Below are 25805 nucleotides of genomic sequence, written 5' to 3'. Positions count from 1 at the left end.
AAAAATCTAATACTTGATTTTTTAACAAGATAGCCTGAAGAGTAGAGTTTTAAATTATTTATGTCCAAGTCCTGAATTGTGTCCCTTAAGGTAAGTGCTAGAGAGGTTTTATACAGGCAATTTCCACAAATAGTTGTTTTCAGAGGCAGTTCATTGGCTGAGCAGAAATCCCAAATCACAAAGCTGTACTGACTGGTTAGTTAATCAGGGTACTCCCAGGTGAGAAAGTGAAGACTGGCAGACACTAACTTCCATTGTTTATCCAAGTCTGTTGGCACAATCTGTGGTTTGACTTTTAGAGGTTTTAGTGCAATTCTCTCACAATCTTCCAGCTCCGCTTTAGAATGCCTGCACCTTAGTTACCTCATTTTCTTTCATACAACCTTTATTACCTCTGAAGCATGAATTCCCCTTTGCCGGGTAACCTAACATATTCACAGGTTCTGGGAATTAGGATACGCGCATCTGTGGCCGGAGCATTATTTCGTCCATCAAAGGTAGACCTGGAAAAGAGTGTGTTTTGTCCAGATTCCAATTTAGGGCACTAGAAATCATTTCTGGCTCTGCTCCTTCCTTACCCGGCTACCTCGAAGTAAACTTTGTTTGCAAAGTATGTAGGCAGCAGACCCTTGAAGGTTAACCTTTAGGGGCTGGTCCCCATCACCATGTTGCATGGCCAGGACCTGCAAATTCCTGCAATGACCGAAAGAAGCCAGGAGACTCATTCATGCAAGAGGTGGGTTGGGACATGTGGGTGGAGGACATAAAAGAGACCCTGAGGGGTGACCACATCAAAGAGACCCAAGAGAGTCAGAACAGCCTTGGAGGGCAGCTGGGATCCCACCCATCCAAGTTGACCAGATCAGTAGTTCCAACAGGTACTGACTTTGGCTGTAAAAGCTGGCACCATGCCAAGCCCAGAAGAGTCAGATGGTATTAGTAGGACAGAGACCTTCACTTTACTCCCAACAGATCACATGCCTTTCCCTGCTCCATGTTCTCATATTCATCTCAGAGGTTTACATGAAAAAATTAAAATTAGTGAAATTAATTTTCTGTTGTTTAGAGCATGATGGCTGTTGCTATATGTATTCCACGAACTGCTTAACAAAATTGTTGATTAGAATCACAGACTCAGGTCATCTCCAGGCTGAGGTCATGACCCATGAAAGAATGGATGGGAAGTAATAGGATAAGGAACAATCGACTAATCCCTCTTCTTAAACTCTGGACTTTTGGAGAGTTGTTTTCGCTGAGAACAGCCCAAGTCCAATAGTGGTAACTCAGTTCATAAGTGGTGGCCTGGGACATACTGTAGAGACTGGGTGTGGGAGGATATATTCAGAGTCCCTAGCTGAGTCAGAAAGAGAACCTGCAGCTTGTCACACAGGAGCCAAGGCCAACATGAGAGATCCTGGTAGACCAAATGAATGGTCCAAGAATCAGCTCATCCACCTATTTCCACACAAGTTAGGTGACTGAGACAGAGACGGAGCTACAACTTGAAAGTGAACATGAGCATATGAGAGAGGCAAAAGAGAAGAAAGGATTGAGGAGACAGCCTATACTTTCTGACACCATTACAAAGATAACTGCTCAGCCTCCAGTGGGTCCACCCTATGCTCATACCTACACAAGGGAGGCCCTGCTGACCATGTAGCTGGAATTCCTGGGACAAGGATGCATTATACCGTGGATGGAGGCAGTTTCCTAGTAGGAGAAAAGACTTTCATCCAGCAACCAATTTTACTTAGCCAAACTACCACAGAGCATAGTAGAAAATTCAATTCACGTCTTTTTAGAAGCAAGGTAAGTAAACTTAGCAAACTTGAGCCCATTCAAAAGACTCTTACCCTAAAAAAGAATAATAGCCTTTTGAATGGACTCAAGTTTATTAAGGAGAGAAAGTAATGGGATGAAGAGGAAGGAAAGTATTAATTTTCTTTTATTGGTTGCCTCTCTGAGTATAGAGCTGGTTCCATAGTTTGCGTAAGGGTTCTATCTGTCTGCGAATATATTTTAAATTGTTGTAGAACTAATGCAAAGAGAAAAAAAGGAATTCCTCTTCTTACTGCAAAAACAGGAATTTGTCTTGAAAGAATATTTATTACCTTATTTTACACAGCTTTTTAGTATATTAGAAATGAGCTGGAAGACTTAGAGATCAGAGTTCTGTACTGTGAATATGGCTATGTCTGCTAGGCTAAGGCTGGCTTCTTCATGGTACAAGGAGAATACAAAGTAAGAGAAGTAAAAAAAATGAGCCCATATTTTCTTACTTAGCGGTGAGGGGAGAAGAATAAGTGGATAGAGAGCAAAGGGAAGCAGTCAGATAACTGTATCCCAATTTTGTTGTTACAGGCACCAATCTGGAGTTCCAGATGTTTGTAGACAGTTTTAATAGAGCCTGAGGGAGGGAAGTCTTCTAGCCAGAGTCTTGTTTTAGAGCATAGAAAGGAACCAGTCTTTCCTGCCTAACGTGGGGGCATGGCCTGCAGCATGGCTAGGCAGAGGGTGGCCTAGAAGTTTTCCCCTCTCCGTGTGTTGTGATGGGATGAGGAGCCCCACAGTATCAGTGAGGGGAGCACTCAGGCTGTATGTTTGATATCACCTTCTATTTGGGTGATACAGGAAATTCCTTGAATTGATAGGTAATTTAATTTGCTCTTAGGTAGCTCTCACTGAACTCGTATTTATTTCTTATGCAACTCCCCACTGCTCTAAAACTAATTTTTTAAATGTAAAAACCCTAGCTTTATGCTTTCACTATTTACAAAACAAAATTCAGCACTATGTAACATTTCCTCTATACCCTTGAGCAATATCTTTGGAGATGATTTTCAAGTTATGGTAGTGCTGCAGAGCAGGAAGCCTTTGACTGGGAGGCCATGAACAAACCATAAAAATCCACAAGGCATGAAATGTACCCCTTTAGAGAGGGAAACTCATGGATGTTTTCATTTGCAAAATGTTTGTTAGAGGCAGCCTTTGCAACTCAAGAGAGCTGTTGTGTAAATATACTTTTTCTTTCAGATTCTATGACTTAACACTTTTCAAATAGTCTGGTTCTTGAAAGTGGTTAAAGCATCTCAGATAAAGTCAGGTCACAGTTTCTCCTGGAATTTAAAGGATTTGCAAATTCCTGTGGTCTTTTTTAGAACAAGAAGCTCTATCCAAAAATAGACCATCAAAGGCTTCTATGTTGGTCTGTTCTTACACTACTATAAGGAACTACCTGAGACTGGGTAATTTATGAAGAGAAGACATTTAATAGACTCACAGTTCTGCAGGCTTAACAGAAAGCATGACCGGGAGGCCTCAGGAAACTTACAATCATTATGGAAGGGGAAGCAAGCACCTTCTTCACTGGCGGCAGGAGAGACAGAAAGCAAAGGGGGAAGTGCTACACACTTTTAAACAACCAGATTTCATGAGAACTCATTGACTATCCTGAGAGCAGCAAGGGGAAAGTCTGCCCCTCATGATTCAGTCACCTCCCACCAGGCCTCACCTAAAACACGTGGGGATTACAATTTGTCATCAAATTTGTGTGACGACACAGAGCCAAATGATATCAGCTTCCCATGAGAACTATGAGGTCTGTCAGCTTCAGTTAGTTGAAAAGTTTTTTTATCTGAGAGAGACATCCGTCATTTTTGTTGTAATATCAGAGGTTAGTGCTACTCTCAGAGACTCAAAGGTGACAATGATGTTGATTCCCGTAATATCCTATTTATTTTTTCATTCCAGTCCAGACAACCACAAACTTAGGTATATTGTAGTACCTATTGCTATTGTTCTGCCAGATGTGTTATGCTTAATAGAATACTTCAATACCATATTTGGGGTGAGAGATGTGGTTACTGATGGGAAAATGTATTATTTTCAATACAGATCATGAATAAAGATCAGAAGCATTTTATATTCACCTGGGATGGCAACAGTGTACATTGACAGTCTTGCCCTAGGTTTACGCTAACTCTTTTACTCTGTGTCTAAAGGAAATTTTGCTGGACATTTTGCAGAACAGCAGTCTAGTCCATTGTGTTGCTGATATCAGGTGAATTGGACCTGAGGAGTACTCTGGATAAGTACCCTTGTAAACTACATGTGCTCCAAGAAATGACAGATAAAGCCAAGAAAAGCTGTATATTTGGAGCATGTAATAATTACATGTGACAAAAATAATATATTTTAAAGAAATTGTTGGTACCTAGACAAAGAACAGTCACAGCTGGATTTGATGGAGAGAAGAGAGCATCACCTGGAGATACTAGCTTTCGTTGAGATGGAGACTAGATGGGAATTGGGTTTGACTCCCTTGGGGAGAGGCTGACAGTGTCTTATGTGTGGAGAGAGGCTGAAACAAGTACATGATGATCAGAGTAGAAGAAACTTAGCTAATCACCAAGTCCACTTTTTTCTTTCTACACACACAGTCTCCTTGTGCTTGTATGATTAAGTTTAGAATTGGGAGTGGCATACATCACTTACATTTCTGGCTAACAGGCACCTCATACGTTAAACCCTCTGTGAACTTTCTTTCTCCAGCTTAACCCAGATGAGAACACAAACATTGTAGGAAGCCGCGTGTGGAAAATGCTTGAGTGACAAGATGAAGGAGTGTAAAATTCTGAATCACCAAATGGAGTAGAATAGTCTTTCAATTAGGAACATGTACTTGATACTTCGCATGAAGGAAAACTAAATTATTATGTCAATTTAACTAAGAGAGTGGGGTTTTCTGTATATGCAGCTACTGTTACAGTAATTAGTGCACATGTACAATGTCCCAAACCCCTCAACTGTGTGTAATTATTGGATTTCTTTTTCAGTATAGGGGCATGGATATTTAGGCTTAAGAATTTTAGCTGTTATCCTGTGTGCAGTGAGAAGTTATTTATATGTTGTAAGTGGGAAGTACGTGTTCGTTTGTTGGTGGTGAAAAGACATTCTGGTGTCAGTGTGGAAAATGGATCGGACGATTGTGTTAGAAGATGTAGATCGTGTAGTTAGAAGGTTATTTAATACATCGAAGCAATAGAGGAATGTGTCTTGGATTTTGAGGATAAAGGGGGAAATGAAAAGAAATTGTTGGATTTAAGAAATCTTTAAAACGTAAAATACTGAAGACTTGACAATGGTTGAAACAATGGAGTCGAGGGTAAGGTTAGCGTCAAAGATACGTCCCTGGTTTATGGTTTGCATAAATGCTTGTTTGGTGACCCTATCCTCAAGACAGGGAACACTGAAAGATTACTGGGTTTGGGGGTGAAATAGGGGAAGATATTAGTCTCAGCTTTGGACATATTACCTCTAAGGTAACTTTGGGATTTCTAAATGGAAATCAAGTTAATTAGGTAGTTGGGTTGTGGCACCATTAAGAGAAATAGGGGGAAGGAAACAAGCTTATTGTAAGTTCTATTTAGTGATACTTTATAAACATGCCCCAACAGTGAACCCTAGGGACACAATGTGTAGTTTTGATTGTTATAACTAGTTACATATGACTGACCTGATGATTAGCTCACAATGCCCTGTAGAACAACTTTGACTTCATCCCACTGGGAATCCTTTGGAAACATTGAGGGAATTTATTTATTTTTTTTAAAGAATGGATTTGAAAATAGAAGATAGAAATGCCATCTCCTTCCAGTTTGGAATTTTCAAGGAATATTGGTACACTACTAACACTGCTTCATCTCTGTACATTTTATGTTACTTCCAGACCAAGAACATACTTTGTTTCCCAATGTTTCATAGGAACTGGGTGACAATGCAGAGATTTTCATAATTTTTATTATTTTAGCTTTGCAGTTCGTCAATAACATAACAAAATATATAAGTAGGAAATTAAAATCCTAGATAGGAGTTTTAAAATAATTAACAAACAAAATATGAACAGACAAAAGTAAATACCCTTTTGAACATGCATATTTCAGTTAGAATTTTTACAGTGGAGGTAACACAATTGTTGAGAAGTTTTTAAACAAACTTTGATTAACAAAAAAATGAAAAATGAAAAATTTAAGTAATAATAAGAAAAATTCAATGCAGAGCTTATTTTAGAACATGAAAAGCTTTCTCAATTAAGATGTAAGCTCTGCAACTGAAATATAACTTATTTGTAGTTTTTCAGAATAGGAAATTCTGGCTTAAGGTTTATTTGACTGAGTATAATAAAAGTTATTTAATTCCATGGAATTGTGGGAATGTGGGCTGAAGTCACTAGAGTTAACTTCAATAGACTCTTTGTGTCTCCTTATGTGTTACATAACTTAAGAAACATTCACAAACTTACTCATTCTTGTCTAAATTATACATTGTAGGAACTAAAACTACAAATATCAATAATTCAGTTACTTGAGGTTATAAGGAAAATTGGGCCAGTTTATTCTGGGCACAGATGTTTTATGGTTCTTAATTATTAATTTATGGTTTGGGCCCTGTTGCATATGCTAGGGTTCTCTGTGAGTATAAATTTAAAAATAAAAATTCTAAAAAGAATTCCTTCTTCGTTTATTTTCAGTAAAGATAATATCACATCTTACAATTGTTACTTATGCTAATTATTGATTCTTAGAAAAATAGCCTTTATTTATATTTTTAAATTACACAAACCCAGTTTTTCAAATATTCCTAATAGTAAAAAAAAAATTATGTTTCCTCAGTATTATGAGGCATGACTATAGAATTATGAAAANTTCTAAAATTTCTAAAAATTCTGTTACTCTATTTGAATCTCTATCTTATATAATTACAGATAACTTTGGAGTATTAAAAAAGTCTATCTACTCTCAATGCTGGAAAGTTTTTTCCATTGATAATATTCAAAATAACATGAGAATTTGCCTGGATGTTATTTCTGCATTTAAGCGATATGTAGGTACAAAAACTTAGAGATTATAACCCCCTAATTTTACATTGAAATTTTCAGTGACAAGACATCTCCTTTAAAAGGCAACAAAGTTGTATTGTTCTTGATTCTTTTTTCCACTATTACATGTTAGAGACTGTTCTTTCATACATACCTTCATATATGTATGTAGACACAGGTACATACATATGTTTATATAATTTTATGTTAAAGAGATAATAACATACATGCTGTTTTTCTTGTGGAACTCTTATTTTGATTTATCCCTCTTGCTCTCTCCTCCACTTCCCCTAATCCAGCATCTACTCCGACACCACATAAACCAGTGCTACTAATTTAGTATCCATTATCCACATTTTTCTCCCTGCAAAGAGAGATTTAAAAGTGCATTTCTTGTTTTACGATAATGAAATTATATTGTTTATACTTGTATGTATCTTGCTCTTCTCATATCTACACATTGTGGTAATTCTCAATTCAATTGGTATAGACAGCTCTTTTTTTTTAATGTCTAAATTTTATTCCACAGTATGAAGGTACTATGATTTATCCAATCATTTCACTGTGGATGTGTCTGGTCTTTGTCACTGTGAACAATAATGCATTGGAAGTTTTTTGTCTATTTTTATTTGAGTAGTGGTACTTTTATTTCTAGGCTGTATATATGAAAAATGGTAAATCAGGCCGGGCATAGTGGCTCATGCCTGTAATCCCGTAACTTTGGGAGGCCAAGGCAGGTGGATCAAGAGGTCAGGAGTTTGAGACCAGCCTGACCAACATGGAGAAACCCCACCTCTTCTAAAAATACAAAAATTAGCCAGGCGTGGTGTGTGTGACTGTAATTCCAGCTACTCAGGAGGCTGAGGCAGGAGAATCACTTGAACCCAGGAGGCCGAGGTGGCGGTGAGCCGAGATCATGCTGAGCCGAGATCACGCCACTGCACTCCAGCCTGGGTGACAGAGTGAGACTGCATCTCAAAAAAAAAAAGTAAATCAAAGGGGTATACATATATGTTTTATAAAATTAATGAGAGTATATAAAATTGCTTTTCAAAAAGACTGTTGCAATAAATGTTTGCATCAGTAATATATGAAAGTATTACTTTTCTCACCTCAGTTACTAGTGGGTATTGTATTCATTTTAATTTCTGCTAATCTGATACATGAAAAGAAAGGGGTGTTTGTGTGTATGTGTGTATCAATGACATCAAAATTTGGGCATCTTTTCATTTCACTTATTGGTAATTTTCACTTGTTAATTTGTAAACTTGCTTATTGGTATCATTTACTCATTCTTCTTTTAGATAATTTGCTATTTGCTTATCTAAGTTTTTATTATAGACATACATCTATATCTTTCATATCCATGATAAAGTACATTTTCTAATTTATTATATGTCTTTTGATTCTGATAGATACTCTTCTGCTATGCATTACAATTATATAGTAGCTATGTATTTATTCCGGCTTTCTTTCTTTGAGTAAGAATTTCTCCAATCTCTAAGTTACATTAAATTTCTTAGAAAATATTTGTGGTGGGAGGTAGAGCCTAACCTTGTTTACTTCCAGACAAATAGCCAACAGTGCCAGTATAATTCATTAAACCAATCATTATTTTCCTTCGGTATTGAAATATATTTGTTTTATGCCAAATTCCTTTATGTATTGAAATATATTTCTGACCTCTCTATTCTATTGCGCTGATCCTCTTGTCTATTCTTATCCCAATATCTTAATATTTTGATCATTATGGCTTTATATTATAGCTCAATAGCAATTAAGGTACTCAACTATTCTTACTATTTATTATTTTCTTGGGGAAAATGGCAACTTTTTTCTTTCATATGAACTTTAAGATAAGTATATGCAGTTCTAAAAAAAACCCTGTTAGATTGAAAAGGATTTGCACTAAGTTTACATGTCACTTTAGATTGATGATGATTTTAAGACTTTTTATAATGGATAAGTTTGAATGTATATTATTATAGAGAAGTAAGCCAGGTGCGGTGGCTTACGCCTGTAATCCTAGAACTTTGGGAAGCTGACGCGAGAGGATTTCTGAGCCCAGGAGGTCGAGGCTGCAGTCAGCCATGATTGCAGTATTGCACTGCAGCCTGAGTGACAGAGGAAGACTCTGTCTCAAAATAATGAAACAAAACAAAATAAAAGTGGACAAATAAGGGTTAAAATTTAAAACTAGTAAAACAAGGAGCACCTCTTGGGAATCAGTCACACGTAAAATGTCATCATTGTTATGACTCTTTTGTTACTATATTCTCTCTTCTTTCATTTTAGTGGTTGGCCAGGTCACACATGGCTGAAGAAAATAAGACTCTGGTGACTCACTTTGTCCTCCAGGGGCTTACAGATCATCCAGGGCTGCAGGTGCTCCTGTTCCTGGTGTTCCTGGTGATCTACCTCATCACCCTGGTGGGCAGCCTTGGCCTAATGGCTCTCATCTGGAAGAACCCCCACCTTCATACCCCCATGGACTTATTTCTTGGCAGTTTAGCCTTTGCAGGTGCATGCACTTCATTCCCTATGACTCCTAAGATGCTTATCAATTTTTTATCAAAGAATCATATGCTATCCCTGGCTGAGTGTGCCACCCAATTTTACCTTTTTGGTTCCAATGCAACTACAGAATGCTTCCTGCTGGTAGTGATGGCCTATGACCGCTATGTAGCCATATGCAATCCCTTGCTTTATCCAGTGGTGGTGTCCAATAGCCTCTGTACTCAGTTTATAGGTGTTTCATATTTTATTGGTTTTCTGCATTCAGTGATTCATGTGGGTTTGTTATTTAGATTAACTTTCTGCAGGTCCACTATTATACATTATTTCTACTGTGAAATTTTACAGCTGTTCAAAATTTCTTGCACCAACCCTACAGTTAATATACTTCTGATTTTCATCTTTTCAGCATTTATACAAGTCTTCACTTTTATGACTCTTATCGTCTCTTACTCCTATATTCTCTCTGCCATCCTGAAAAAGAAGTCTGAGAAGGGTAGAAGCAAAGCCTTCTCCACTTGCAATGCCCACCTGCTTTCTGTCTCTTTGTTCTACGGCACTCTCTTCTTCATGTATGTAGGTCCTAGGTCTGGATCAGCTGCAGATCAGGACAAAGTGTATTCTTTATTTTACACAATAATAATTCCTTTACTAAATCCTTTTATTTACAGCCTGAGAAACAAAGAGGTTATAGATGCCCTGAGAAGAATCACGAAGAAATAAATAGTTGTCAGACAACTTTCAAACTGTTTCTTCTTTATATTCTGCTGAGAAAACCCCACGTCCTGTAGATTAGGACTAGCGGTCAGGGTGGTCCCTGAGCTCTGTGTAAAGGATCTCAGCTTTGTATTGTGCTTACTTGGATATGGATCCAGTGAAAGTTTAGTAATGTTACCCAAAATTAGCTTATTTAGAAACACTGTGCTGCATTTTAATCTGAGCATTTAGCTTTTGCGAATTAGCTATTTTCTAAGGACTTCCAAAGTTATAGGTAGTAATTGGCAGTTATACTGAGAAATACTGAGAAACATTTATAGTTGCACAAGAAAGACATAATTTTATCAGGATTATTTTAACAAAATCCAAGCTATTCTATTATATTACCTTGAAAAGTAAAGGGAGCAGTTGAACTGCAGTTGTTTCCCCCATTTTGAGAGGCCTCTGAGGAATGGACATCTAGGCAGGCAGGTTATATTGCTGGGATTGGTCTGAACTGATTGCTGATTTAAAATATTCCCAAGTATGTTGTATCAGTTTTTAAGATCGTTTATTATTTAACCTATATTTTATGGAATGCAGCTATACTGAAAAATGGAGGTGAGGCAAACATACTTCCAGGGGCTAGGTGACAAGCAAGTTACTTAAGCTGAGAGATACTAGACCCTGCACTTTTCTTGTGCTAATTTGAGCTGTACTTATTTCAGTTTGCATTCAGTTATTGAAACTTGGGCAGTTGTATCTGGGTATCCAAGGCCTCTGTAATGCTGCTGCTATGCATTATTTGGTATTCTTGCTTAAAGCTAAATCAACTTAGGTAATAAACATGGCTAAATAAACACTGGGTGAGTTTGATTGTCATTGTACACTTGAAATCTACTACAGGGGTCCAGTGAATAAATGACGCTCATACAGAAGGATGGGTAGGGAAAATCTTTTGAGACTTTAGTGCTGGGATGGCTGCTAACTTATCCTTGGTTTGTGGTAGTGAAAATTTTTTGAGGCAAATTTTGGGGGACAATCTCATCAATGGAATTTAGATGATATAACTTCAAAACTCTACAATTAAGCAAAATGAATTAATAAAAAAGCAAATGGAAAATGGCTGGAAACATTGCTTGATTGTTATTAGTGATAGTAGCACAATGGAAATTCTAACAGGAGAACACAAAGAAATAGACTTGATTTACAAGAGGTGAGGAATATATGAAAGTAGAAGACAAGCCATAACATGTTTTGCTGGAAATCTGGAAGAGATTATATTTACTGGTCAACTAGAAGTCACTTAGTGTGACCACTGACTTTTCAAAAGGTGTGAGGACAAGGCCAGATGACCATAGAAACTAGGAGGTACTGTTAAATAATCGAAGCATTTTGCCAACGGATAAACACTAGAAACCTGATGAGGTTTTGTTAGTCTGGATGCTCAGGCTGTATGTTCAAGGAAGTAACATTTCAAAGGTAAGGAATCCATTCAGTTTGAATGGAATTATATGGCCAACCTATATAAACTTCAGTATACATTTCTCATTTCCAATTATGATTCACAATAGTTAAAGTAAAAATCCAACACGCTTGCCTGCCCAATTCTTTCCCTTAATGGTAGATGAAGGATCCCTGCAGAGATAGTAGAAATATTCTAATGCAGACACTTTAGGTTGATTGTGAATAAAATATATAATTACCCCCCCCTTTTTTTTTTTTGAGACAGAATCTTGCTCTGTCATCCAGGCTGGAGTGCAGTGGTGCCATCTCGGCTCACTGCAAGCTCCACCTCCCAGGTTCACGCCATTCTCCTGCCTCAGCCTCCCAAGTAGCTGGGACTACAGGCACCCGCCACTGCGCCCGGCTAATTTTTTTTTTTTATTTTTAGTAGAGAAGGAGTTTCACCACGTTAGCCAGGATGGTCTCGATCTCCTGACCTCATGATTATAATTACTCTTAATGGAAAATGCCTTTAACACAAACTATGATAAATGCAGTGATAAGGACAGTTCATGATGCTTGGTACCCTTACATAATCTTCCTTTTATTAGAATATAATACTATACAGACAACCATGACAAGTATGTTAGCAAGTTGCTACTCTTGGATCTCGATGATAGAAGAAAGGTATGTAATATTTAAAAGGAAAGAAATGATCAAAAATGGTCTCACTACACGAAATTATTTTGATGGCTAATGAAAGTATGAAAAGGAAATAAATTGATGAAGGTGCTGTGTAAAATATGGTGGTGAATTGCTACTGGCTGGGAGGTGGAAAACTCTTGGTACTTTGGACAACCACACTTGCCTCACCGAAAGAACTCTTCAAGTTTGTTCTATTTACTCCTGTTTGGGATATGCCAAAGAGTATGGGAAAATAAAGTGGGTAAGCAAGGTGCAGACGATACCTCTGTTAAGGCAATAGAATTTTTAAAAAGTTAAAATCTACTTGCAAAATTTCAGCAAAGAAATCTAAAGATGTACACTTGGGCTAACTTGAATAGCTTTGGGGTGGTGAACAGAGTTTCCAGGGGATTACCAGAAGCTGGAACACAACATATTGAGATACTAGCAAGAGGCAGAGAGTGCAATATTAAGGACCAAGATAAAACTTTGAAGATAATGTGATGCTGTCATAGTAGGTAACAGAGTTATATTAAGTTACAAATTGGAAAATATGAAAGTAAGAATGACCTGTAGAAATGTCACCTCTACATAAGTGTCTTATTGGATTTGATGCTGTGTGAATAGAGAGATTTGCCACTGCCTGCTGGTTTCTAATCAGATATTAATTGAGCATGTCTGTACCCATTTCTAATTTGACATACAAATGAGAACATTTAGAATTGTGCAAATTTTCCTCTGAAGTGAGAATTAAGCAAAACCAGATCTCAGGAGGACAATGGCAACTTTCTGCTTTGATTAAAAAGATAGTAGAAACAGGAATATTAATTCCCATCAACTAATTATATAAAAGTCCTGTCTGGTCTCTAAGGAAAAAGACAGCTCATGAAGACTAACCATAGACTACTGAGGACTAAATAAGATCATTCTCCTGATGATCTTCTCTGTGCCATGAATGGTAAAAGTCATTTAAGAAGTATAGCAAACTAAAAGGTGACTGGCTACCACAGAGCTGGCCAAGGATTTTTATTTTCATTCCAGTTTCAGAAGAAACTAAAACAATTTGCTTTCTTTTGGTAAAGCCTCCAATACCTATTTAAGATAATTAATTTTCCAGTATAGATATGTACTTTGGTTAGATAAGATCTAGACTTGATTCTTATAAGAGAAAATTAGTTTATTACATTGATAATATTATAATTTATCTCTCAGAGGAATTAAGAAATTAAAGTCTTAAGAACTGTGGTGACACATATGACTAACCCAAAGTGGCCAATCAACCTCATTAAGCTATAGGGCCTTGCACAATCTGTAAGATTTTAGGGAGTAATTTTGATTAGAATCACAATAGACATTCTACAAACAACAGAATAAATTGCTATCTTTGCAGCTCTGATGGTTAAGAAGAGGACTATCTGCATGTTGGTGAGTGTATTTATTGCACTTGAACATTTTATGAAGCCCCAAATTGAGTTACTCGAAAGAAATCTGAGTTTTAATGAAGTCAGGAAAAACCATGAACTTTGAGACTTACAATCTATGTTCCAGAAAATCTTTCTAGAACCACATCATCCATCATCCTAAAGTCCAAATGATTTTAAAGGTGTCTGTACAGCTGGAGTCCCTGGCAAACATCAACTTACCAAACAATGACACCATCTGGAATCTGGAATTTTTAATTACTTGATGGGCAGCAATGAAAAGCCTTTTTGAAAGACAAGTGTAGGCCTGTTATTAGGCCTTAGTGGAAATAGCGCCCTCCATGGACACACAGTAAATAATTTTGTTTTATTTTATTATTTATTGTTTGTTTTACTTTTTAAAGGAGCAGTTTTAGGTTTACAGCAAAATTGAGAAGAAGGTACAGAGATTTCCCGTATTCCTCCTGCCTGGACACATGCACAGCATCCTGCATTATCAGCACCCCCAACAGAGTAGCACATTCATTTCAGCTGATGAGCCTATGTTGACATACCATAGGCACCCAAAGTTTACACTTTGCATTAGGGCTCACTCTTGGTTTTGTACGTTCTATGCGTTTGGACAAATGTATAATAACATGTATCCACTATAATAGCATCATATGGAATAAACCTGAGATAACTATTGTGTTATGAGCAATGTCAAATACATGTTTTTAAAAACCTGAGGCCAGTCAACAAAAATCATTGATTAAATGAAAAGAGATATAGGAACATCCACTGATGATGGCTCCAGGGGAGTGCTTCATATTCATGACCAGGTTTCAGCCCTGCCAGTGGGACTGAATACAGGATGCCCCAAGGAGATACTAGTTCTTAGTACTGAATAATCTGAACCTTGTAATTATTCCCCTGCTAAAGCAAAACATGCTACCTGGTTCATCAACAGAAGATCCAGAATTGAAGGACAAGATGCATTTTGAAAATCTGTAGCCACTTACTCCAGAAATAAAGGATAAGATCTTGGTTGAAGAATGTAGAAGTAAATATATACAATGGACAGAATAAGGGTAGTGTATAAGAACCTTCCCAGTCTTATCTGGTGGATTAAAATTTGATTTTCTCCTTGTTTTCTGTTGAAATGAAGAAATATTTTGATTTATTTTAAATATTAAGAAAACTTGCTTTCCTGAGATAAATCTGACTTGGTCATAATGTATTATTATTTTATATGTGGTGGTATATTATTTATTAATGTTTTACTAGGGATATCTAAATTTGAGATCGTGAGGTATATCAAAATTTCTTTACTGTTGTCTTTGTCTGGTTTTGATATGAGATGTTTCTGGAGTTTGAGTAAAAGTGTTCTCTACTCCTTCATTTTCTTAAAAAGTTTGTGTAGGATGACTATTTTTTCCGTAAGTATTTGTTAAAATTTGCCAGCAGCTATTTGTTTTATTATGAGAATTTGTATATTTCAGCTAGATGGTTAAATTATTGTAATATTTTAGTATAAAATATTCCCTTTTTTAATGTTTGTAGTATCCTTGATGATGTCCCTCTTTCATTCCTGGCATTGGTAGTTTATTTTCCTCTTTTAAAATAATTATTCTAGTAAGAGGCTCATCATTATTTTGACCTTTTCAAAGAAATAGCTTTTAGTTTATTAATTTTTTCAATTGTTTTATTCCATTTTATTGACTTATTTATTTATTATTTCCTTCCTTTACCTTACTCAGGGCTTAATTCGCTTTTCCACTTTTTAACTTCTTAGAGAGTAAATGTAGATAAATGACTTTAGACCTTTTTCCTTTTTTCATATAAACAGTTAAAGCTATACATTTCCATTTAGGTGCCACTTTACCTGTATTGTATATTTTATATATGTGTTTCTATTTTCATTCAATTCAAAATGTTTTCTCTGTGTAAGACCTTTACACTGAACAACTCACCCAATAATAAAGCAGATTCTTTGAAGTGCACATGGTACATTCACAATATAGACTACAAAATTGGCCATTAAATAATCCCAGTAGATTTTAAAGGATTGAAATAATACAAAGTGTGTTCTCTGACAACAATGGAATTAAATCAGAAATCAATAACAGACAGATATTTGGAAAATCTCCATCTATTCAGAAATTAATGAGCACACTTCTAAATAACCTATGGGGAAAGAAGAAATCTAAAGAAAATTAAATTACTTGTATGCCCCCAACACTTTTGTATGTTGAAGTCCTAAATTCCAATTTGATAGTATTTGGCGGTAGAGCCTTTGAGAGGCAATGAGGTTTAGGTGAGGTCATGAGAGTAGGGTTCTCCTTATAGGATTCGTGTCCTTATAAGATAATATACTGAAGTTTACTCTCTTTCTCTCTGCCCTGTGAGGACACAGTGAGAATGCATCGTCTGCAAGCCAGGAAGAGAGCCCTTACCAGAATCCCAATCCCAAGAACTTACAGCCTTCAAGCTGAGAAAATTAATTTCTGTTGTTTAAGACACCCAGTCTATGGTATTTTTTAATGACAGACTGAGAAAACTGATACATATCTCATGCAATTCTTGAAATTCTTTTTAAAAATGTGTTTCACCTGTCTTTGTTCCATCTTATTCTTTCTTGTATTCTTTTGTATTATTGATTTTTTAGCATTCAATTTTATTTCTACTTTTAGCTTACTAGTTAAACCTCTTTTTTAATAGTTGCTCTCTGTTTAAAATATATAGTCAATTTTTCGCAGTCTGCCTTCAAAAAACATTTCTTCCTATGTATAATGTAAGGACTTTATATATACTTTATATATACTTCTTCTTTATATATACTTTATATATACTTCTGTCCTTTTTGTCTTTTTATTATTTTTGTCACATATTTAATTTCTACATGTTATGATTTTCACAACTGGTATTACTTGCGCTTTAAGGAGTCATTTATTTAGAAAGACATTACAAACAGAAAAATATTCACATATTTACCCATTTTTTTCTTCATTTCTTTGTGTAAACTCAAATTTCCATCTGCTTTCAATTATTTTCCCTTTTATTTTTGAAAGATATTTTCACTGAGGAAAGTCTTCTAGGTCTACAGTTCCTTTTGCTGTCAGCAGTTTTATTTTGTTATTCTGTTGTTTTGGCTTGGAAAGTTTCTGACAAGAAATCCATTATTTTATTTTCTGTTTAAGATGTGTGTTTTTTCTGGATATTTTTCATATTTTATCTTTCAGAAATTTAATTATGATGTGCCTTGGTGTAGTTTTATTTGTGCTTATGTTGTTTGGAGTTCATTGATCTTTGATCTCCTAATTTTAGTTTTAAAATTTGCAAAATTTTTGGCCATTATTTCTTCAGCAATATTTTTGTCCATTACTTTCCTTCTGGAATATGAATTTCATGTATGTTGTACAACTTGATATTGACCAACAATGAGACTCTATTAATCTATTTTCAAACTTCTACAAATCTCTTTATGCTTCATGTTAGATTGTTTATATTGCCATTTTTTCAAGTTCACTAATCCTTTTTTGTTTCTGTAGAGGCTAACCTTCTCTTAACCCTATCCAGTAAAATTTTAATTAAAATATGGCCTTTTTCATCTCTAGAAATTCCATTTGATTCTTCCTTATGTTTTCTATTTCTCTTATTATGCTTATTTTTATTACATTGTTTTATAATAGCTGTTTTAATATGGTTGCCTGTCAATTCATCATTTCTGCCAGTTTAGGGTCTTTCTATTGATTGCATTTTCTTCTGATTATGTATCATGGTTTTCTGCCTCTAAGTTGTCTAGAAATTTTTAATTGGAGTTTTGACATTATACATTTGGAAATTATTCTGGCAGACAGTTACATTTTTGCATGTAAACTTACCCCTTTTAGATTGTTTTCAGGTTTTATTTGGTGAGTTTTGTATTATCTTTAGAGCTAATTTAGCTCCGTTACTTAGGCTTAGTCTTTCTGGGGTGTCTAATGAATGCCCCATGTATTCAAGGGCGTCTCTAAGCTCTGATTATTGGCAACACGAAAAATTCATACCGGCGTTACCTACTTGAACTTTTTAACTTACAGATACTGGGTTACTGTTTTCGCCCCCAGTTGTTTGCTTTCCCACTGAAGTTTTATTCATAGGAAGATCGATGTTTAGACAAAACCTTATGCGTACCTTTATGCAGACTTATGTATTGCTTTGTTTGCATAGTTTTCTCTTTTTTGGTACTTTTGTAAATTCTAGCTACAACAACTTCTCTTAACTGCAGTCATCATCTCCTCCTGTCAGCAAGATTGTCAGTTCTGTTTCTGTTCCTCTTACTTAAGACACAGTCTGGAAATTGTCTCCAGGCAGAAATCTTAGGCAATTATAAGGTTCACTTCATATATTCTCAGGCATCACAGCAGTTCTCTTCTGCCTTTTGTACACTATCTGAAAACAACAGTTGCTTTCTGTATTCTGTCCATTCTCCTATTGTTTACAGTGGAAGTGCAAGTCCCATAGGCATTACTTTTTCACGGAGGGAAACGGAAGTATAAGACACCATTTTTTGTCACTTATCTCTGCCTAAAATCTTCTAATACTTCTTTTTGGCTATCCAAAGAGTCTGCATTTTTTAGTGTAGCATGAAGATTCATAAAGTAATCAAGCAAATTCTTCATACCTGCATTAAATATGTAATTTACTAGTTTCTATAACTTGGCTCCTATTCTTCCTTTCTTCATCAAGGAAAATCCTTCATCTTTATAATTTCTAAATTGTGTCCATTACAATTACAATGCAGCATGAATTCTATCTCTTCTAAGACCATCCCAAAAGTGATCCCTTGCCTCTTTGAGCTTAATTTTGTTATTTATGTTAATTTGTTAATTTAGTTAATCATCCATGCAATTACTGAAGAAAAGTTACGATACATTTAACCACAATTTTTATTTCCAAGGAGTTCAGCCTTGGGGAGGAAATAGATTTATAAAAATAGTGACTGTAATAGAGATTAAAAGTGCTGGAAAAGAACTAAGTACAGGCATAGAAGTGGTGCAGGGAAAAGAAGTGAAAGAGTATTGCTCAACTCTTACATGGAGATAATGGGGGAGAATAAAACATAACTTGCTAGAATTGGTGGCACTGAGGCAGAACATGAAGTTGTTGCACTTAGGTCCCAGAAGATGATTACATTTTTTCACATTTTAATTGTTTTAAGTCTACCAGAATACAGAAAGCAACTGTTGTTAAGGGGAAAGTAATTCTAGAAGTGGTTGGTTCACTTAGGAATATTTGTGTTCTGATAATTCTTACTTGCCTAGACAGCATTGTCACTTCAGGGACTGGCATATTGAATGACATGATAACGTGAATCTTCCTGTTGACTCATCAGTTAATATCATAATTTTACCTCATCATGTATACAAAAATTAACATTTGAGCTAATTTGTAGGTATTTCTATTTTTATTTCAATAGATATTGGGGGAACAGGTGGTATTTGGTTACATTGTTAAGTTCTTTAGTGGTGATGTCTGAGATTTTGATGCACCCATCACTGGAGCAGTGTACACTGCACCCAATTTGTAGTCTTTTATCCTTCACTCCCCTCCCACCCTTCCACCTGAGTCCCTTAAGTCCATTGTATCATTCTTATGCCTTGGCATCCTCATAGCTTAGTTCTCACTTTTAAATAAGAACATACAATGTTTGGCTTTCCATTCCTGAGTTACTTCACTTAGAATAATGGTCTCCAACTCCATTCAGGTTGCTGAAAATGCCATCATTTTTTTCCCCTTTTCATGGTTGAGCAGTATTCAATAGTATACATTTTCTTTATCTATTCCTTGATTGATGGGCATTTGGGCTAGTTCTATATTTTTGCAATTGCTAATTGTGCTGCTATAAATGTGTGTGCAAGTGTCTTTTTCACATAACGACTTTTTTTCCTCTGGATAGATATGCAGTAGTGAGGTTGCTGGATCAAATGGTAGATTGACTTTTAGTTCTTTAAGGAATCTCCATACTGTTTTCCATAGTGGTTGCACTAGTTTACAATTCCACCAGCAGTGCATAAGTTTTCCCTTTTCACCACATCCATGCCAACATCTAATATTTTTTGATTTTTAAATTATGGCCATTCTTGCCGGAGTAATGTGGTATCACAATGTGGTTTTAATTTGCATTTCCCTGATAACTAGTGATGTTGGGCAGTTTTTCTTATGTTTGTTAGTTATTTGTATATCTTCCTTTGAAAATGAGCTACTCATATCCTTAGCCTACTTTTGATGGGATTATTTGTTTTCTTTTCTTGCTTATTTGTTAGAGTTCATTGTAGATTTGGGTTATTAGTCTTTTGTTGGATGCAAATTTGTGAAAATTTTCTCCCACTCTGTGGGTTGTCTGTTTAGGCTGCTGATTATTTCTTTTGCTGTGTAGAAGTTTTTTAGTTGAATTATGTTCCATCTATTTATGTTTGTTTTTGTTGCATTTGCTTTTGGGTTATTGGTCATGAAATTTTTGCTTATGTCAATGTCTAGAAGGATTTTTCTGATGTTATCTTCTAGAATTTCTATAGTTTTAGGTCTTAGATTTAAGTCTTTGATCCATCTTGACTTTATTTTAGGCAAGAGGTGAGGATCCAGTTTCAATCTTCTACATGTGACTAGCCAATTATCCCAGTACCATTTGTTGAATAGGGTGTCCTTTCCCCACCTTTTGTTTTTCTTTGCTTTGTTGAAGATCAATGGGCCTAAGTATGTGGCTTTATTTCTGGGTTCTCCATTTCATTTTGTTGGTCTTTGTGCTTATTTTTATACCAGTACCATACTGTTTTGGTGGCTATAGCCTTATAGTATAGTTTGAAGTTGGGTCATGTGATGCCTCTAGGTTTGTTCCTTTTGCTTTGGGTATGCAAGCTCTTTCTTGGCTCCATATACATTTTAGGGTTGTTTTTCTGGTTTTGTGAAGAATGATGATGGTATTTTGATGGGAATTGCATTGAATTTGTAGATTGCTTTTGGTAGTGTGGTATTTTCATGATATTGATTCTACACATCCATGAGCATGGGATATGTTTTCATTTGTTTGTGTGATCTATGATTTCTTTCATCAGTGTTTTGAAGCTTTCCTTGTAGAGGCCTTTTACATACTTCGTTAGGTGTATTCCTAAGTATTTTATTTTATTTTTTTGCAGCGATTGTGAAAGGGGTTGAGTTCTTGATTTGATTCCCTGTTTGGTCACTGTTGGCATATAGCAGAGCTACTGATTTGTGTACATTAATTTTGTATCCTGAAACTTTGTTTAATGCATTTACCAGTTCTAAGAGCTTTTTGGATGAATCTTCAAGGTTTTCTAAGCATATGATTGTATCATCAGCAAACAGCAACAGTTTGACTTCCTCTTTACTAATTTGTATGCCCTTTATTTCTTTCTCTTGTGTGATGGTTCTGGCTAGGACTTCCAGTACTATATTGAATAGAAGTGGTGAAAGTGGGCATCCTTGTCTTCTTCCAGTTCTCAAGGGGAATGCTTTCAACTTTTCCCTATTCGGTATAATGTTGGCTGTGGGTTTGTCGTGGATGGCTTTTATTACATTAAGGTATGTCCCTTATATGCCAAGTTCTTGATTTGATTCTCAGCTTGGTTGCTGTTGGTATATAGCAGAGCTACTGATTTATGCACATTAATCTTGTATCCTGAAACTTTGCTGAACTTTCTTAATGTTTCTGTTATTTATTTATGCATTAAAAAGGACCAAAATTTAGTGTTTCATCAGCAATCTAATTATTATCTGTCACAATTCTATGGGTTGACCAGGGTCAGCAGGGCAGTCGTCAGATGGTCTGTAGTCACCTGAGGTCGCAATTGGTCTGGATTTTCAGAGATGACTCATTTGCAAATCTGGTACATTGGTGAAGATGGCTAGAAGACTGGGCTTAGCTAAGAGGTTAAGATTTTTGAGCCCCTCTTTCCCTACGTATAGTTTCAGAACCTTTCTCTCTCCATGTGATTTATCTGGTAGGATAACCTAACTTTAGATGAAGGCTCAGAGCTCCACAAAAGGCTAGTGGAAGCAACTTCTTAAGCTTGGACTGGCACAACATAGCTTCTGCCACATAAAACACCCGTGGAGCAGGACATAATTGTAACATGGTTATAATTGTGTTACAACTTATAAAAATATTAATAATATATTATTAATAACTATAACAATATATTGTTTAAAGAGAGTCATTGAGAACCCCATTGGGGCTCTCAAAACATAAACACCAGGAGATGTAGTTTGTAGGAACCGTCTTTGGAAAGTGGCTACTACATTCAATTTCTTTCTATATGTTTCAGTCAAATCTAGTTTTCCTTGGCACCTAATAATTGCTTTTATTTCTTAGAATAGTTTTGTCTTCTTTAATTATTTCCTGAACTTTTTCACATCTATGTTTTAATCTTTTAGCTTATATCTGTTCTCCATTTTAGAAGTTTTGATTTGAGGTTTTATTTTAAAAATATCTGCTTGTATAAGATGTTCAATTTTAGTTTGTGTCCTGTGTTACAATTATCCCTGCTCTGTGGATGTTTTTAGGAGGAACAATATTCCTAAGCAGAAAGAAATGTATTGGGTTTTTTTATTTTATATTTTATTTTTTTCTTTTAACACTTACCATGGGTGTTCTCATTTGCTTTCTAGCAATTTAAAATATAAAATTGTTCAGGATCATCAATTACATTTATAAATAGACATGTATGAGTGGTTTGGATAGTTTACTAAATTTTGTTTGCTTTTGTTTTATTTTGGTTTTGGTTTGTCACATATTTCTTCTATAGTGAAATGAACGTTTCAAATTTTGGGGACCTTTCTTGGAGAAAATTTAAAAGTGTCTTCAGATTTTGTGATTGTCTTTTGTTTATTTGGGACACTTAATTTCCTTTTTTTTCTTTTATTCCCAAGCCTAAGAAGGGTTTCTCCCTCTTCTGTGTTCCCCCTTTCACAGAGGTTGAGCTTTCACAGAGACTGCTTATTCTTCTCCTGCATACTCCCACGTCTCTTTCTTTTGACAGCTCATAGCCTTTGCTCTTTCCTATCAAGTTTTCCGTATTCCCTTCACTTAGAATGTAACTTCCTGTTTCTGAGAGTGATTTTTGGGTTCTGCTACTCTGAGGCTTTAGTTCTTCTCTTCTTTTTTTCTGTAGGCTCTATCTCCTCTTTAGTCTGGTCCAGTCTCCAGAGTAGATGTTTGGGCATAATTTACTCCTTATCTGTAAATGGAAGCGTATACTATTCTCTCTTTTAGTTACACTAAAGGTGTTTTGGAGGGATATATTGTTCTTGTTCATCAGTAAAGTTTTTGCTTTTTGTTTTTTTAATTTAAGAATGCGTGGAGAGATTTCAATTTTGCCAGTCTCCATTATCTTATGGAAACCATATGGATACAAATAGTTAATTTGATTTTAAGAGCCACCATTATTTACTTTTTAATAAAATCAGATACAAAACTAAATATCTACTGAGTCCATCATTTTAAAATCTCTGGATTAGAAACATAGTATGGAGGTGAATCAAATCCATTTAAAAAGCTTGGGATACAAATGACTATTTTCTCCCAAAAGGTAATAATGGTTGGAATAATTTTGACCTTCAGAGATCTTCATATTTTAATAAAGATTCTTTAAAGCAATACAGGGACCACAAAGACCTCCTTACCTGCTTGATTATCTGGAGAGAAATTGTGTCAGGTCCTGTTTTTTTTTTTTTTTTTTTTTTTTTTCACATCTTTGTCAACTATGATCCATGCTATTGTTAAACCCGATGGCTAGGCTATCGTACCTGAGCATTTATTCTTTGCAGGATTAAAATGATGTTGAAATTCTGTTGCTCTCTTGATAGACTTCTACAGACTACTTGACTATTTGTGAATCTAGCTTTTATTCCACAGAAATTCTACTTTGCCAGCATAATGCATGTGTGTGTGTGTTTTGTTTTTGTTTTTGTTTTTTTAAGACGGGGTCTTCTTCTGTCACCCAGGCTGGAGTGCAATGGTGTGATCTTGACTCACTGCAACCTCTGCCTCCCAGGTTTAAGTGATTCTCCTGCCTCAGCTTCCTGAGTAGCTGGGACTACAGACGTGAGCCACCATACCCGGCTAATTTTTGTAATTTTAGTAGAGGTGGGGATTCACCAGATTGGCCAGGCTTGTCTGGAACTCCTGACCTCAATTGATACACCTGCCTTAGCCTCCCAAAGTGCTAAGATTACAGGCGTGAACCACTGCACCTGTCCTGCCTGTATAATGTTAAATACATCAGGCACTGTTAACAAAGAGGCAATACTAAATCAATATTATGTTAACGTTCTTATTGGAGTTCTTATTTGCTTATGGATAAGCAAAACCTAATGTCAGTATAATATTAAAGCCCAAGCTAAGGCTAAAGAAGTAAAACTTGCCAATCTTCTCATAAAACTTGAATCTTCAAACAATGTCATATTTGGATTCTGCAGCAAGATTGATTCATGTCTTCTATACGTGAGATAAATATTGATTCATCCTGAACAATACACAAAGATATCATTAGCTTGCCAACATGTTTATGTTGGATATCACAGTGCAATCACAGAGGACTGATCACCATAAACAAATAAGCAACCACTGTTTCTGTTCAGGGTAATATGAAATGAGCACTAAATGTAGGCAGGGAAGACAGATGGAACAGTTGAAAATTCGCAAATATAAACACTTCTTTAGGACAAATTAACTGCTACCAGATTTCACAGTTATCTGTTTAGTTGTCAATACTGTGTGTAGTTTCATTTTATTAACTAATTCGTGAAGCATTAAAGATGATAAATTATCATGTACTCAGTAAAGGGAATTAAAGTAAGTTGGGGATAAAGAAGATAAAACCTACTCTTTCCTAGTTTGATGAACTAGGAAGCTGGGTTTTTACTTATGTCTTAAATGGTTCAGAGAATACTGAAACAAATTTTTTGGGGGCAGTTAATTTCCCCTTGTAGAGACCTTGGGTCAATATCTAAGGTGGGTAAATGAATGAGAACAGGCTGACCCAGGGAAACCAGGTGGTTCTACTGAGGAGGAGATGCTGGCACAAGAGAGCTTCCCCTTCCATGTAAGCCCATTGAAAACTTTTAGGGACTAAGGATGAAGGTGACTATGACGACATGAAATGCAGCCTGAGGTCAAGCTGTCTGTCACACCAGCCTTGAAAGTGATCATGTCTGTTCCTATGGAAAAAAACTTAACAAGTTGCTTTGAGAATGGTAGTCATTTGTGATTACAAGAAATGACCCAAGGGAAATTTGCAGAAATTTGGTGGCAGGAAATTAGATAGTATTTTCACTAAATAACTTTCCAACTCTCTTATGAGGAGTAATGGGCATTATTAGTAAGTAGGCCTTTCCATCAGTCCTCAAAACATTTTCTCTAAATGAGTACTGGGCTGACAATGAGAGACTATGTCAAGATTTCAGTTATACAGGGTTTTGATTAATTTATATGAAGAAGACTTTCAACACTTATTAATCCTAATTCACATCAGATTCTTGTCAGCCGGAGATGATCAGTTTCTTCTTTCTTCCTGAACTCCATTAGTGTCAGGACTCCTCACTCAGTTGTGATGTCAATGTCAGAATCCTCACCCAATTGTAATGTGAATTGATGGCATTAGTCCACTGACTCCCAAAATACATTTGCAAATGACCAGTTCCCAATCTGTAATATTCGTACTTTCAAGTTTCTTCTTCTTATTATTGGTTTCAGAAACCATCTCAATCCCTTGAGTCACCAGTGTGACTTTTTCCAAAGTTTCAAAAATGAACCACTTGAGAAATACTTCCAAGAAATAAGAAAGCCAAACAATGTTTAAAATCGGTATAGCTGCAGTTTGGTCTGTCAAGTTTAAGAAGAAATCATGACAGGTTTTTTTTTTTTGTCTTTCTGCAACTTTCAACAAGAGAACAGAGAGAAGAAAAATAACATAATAAAAAATGTATGACACGTATTCTAGACCATTGCACATTTAAACAATCCCCTATGATGTTGCTTTATTTGGTCTTGATACATTTTGTTCACTCCCTAATATTTTACACACATCTCATATTTTTCATAAATCTTCTCTAAGATATATAGGAGGGAAAGGCATAATACTTATTTTAAACTCCTCATCTCATGAGTGGTTATCTTTTTTTTTTTT

General features: G+C 35.8%; 2 protein-coding genes across 2 annotated transcripts in view; one reads left to right on the top strand and one right to left on the bottom strand.

The window, feature by feature from the left end:
• The window catches only part of GABRR3 (gamma-aminobutyric acid type A receptor subunit rho3), a 135256-nt gene that overhangs the window by 70604 nt on the left and 38847 nt on the right, over positions 1–25805 (bottom strand). The gene's annotated exons all lie outside the window — the stretch shown is intronic.
• On the top strand, positions 9191–10114 carry LOC108540757 (olfactory receptor 5AC1). The gene has a single exon (XM_017889936.1). The coding sequence runs from the start codon at positions 9191–9193 to the stop codon at positions 10112–10114; it is 924 nt and encodes a 307-aa protein (XP_017745425.1).

This window comes from Rhinopithecus bieti, unplaced genomic scaffold, assembly GCF_001698545.2.
Source record: "Rhinopithecus bieti isolate Rb0 unplaced genomic scaffold, ASM169854v2 scaffold_18644, whole genome shotgun sequence".
Taxonomy (NCBI): Eukaryota; Metazoa; Chordata; class Mammalia; order Primates; family Cercopithecidae; genus Rhinopithecus; species Rhinopithecus bieti.
Note: the sequence above shows the minus strand (reverse complement) of the source record. Positions and strands in the feature narration are given on the sequence as shown.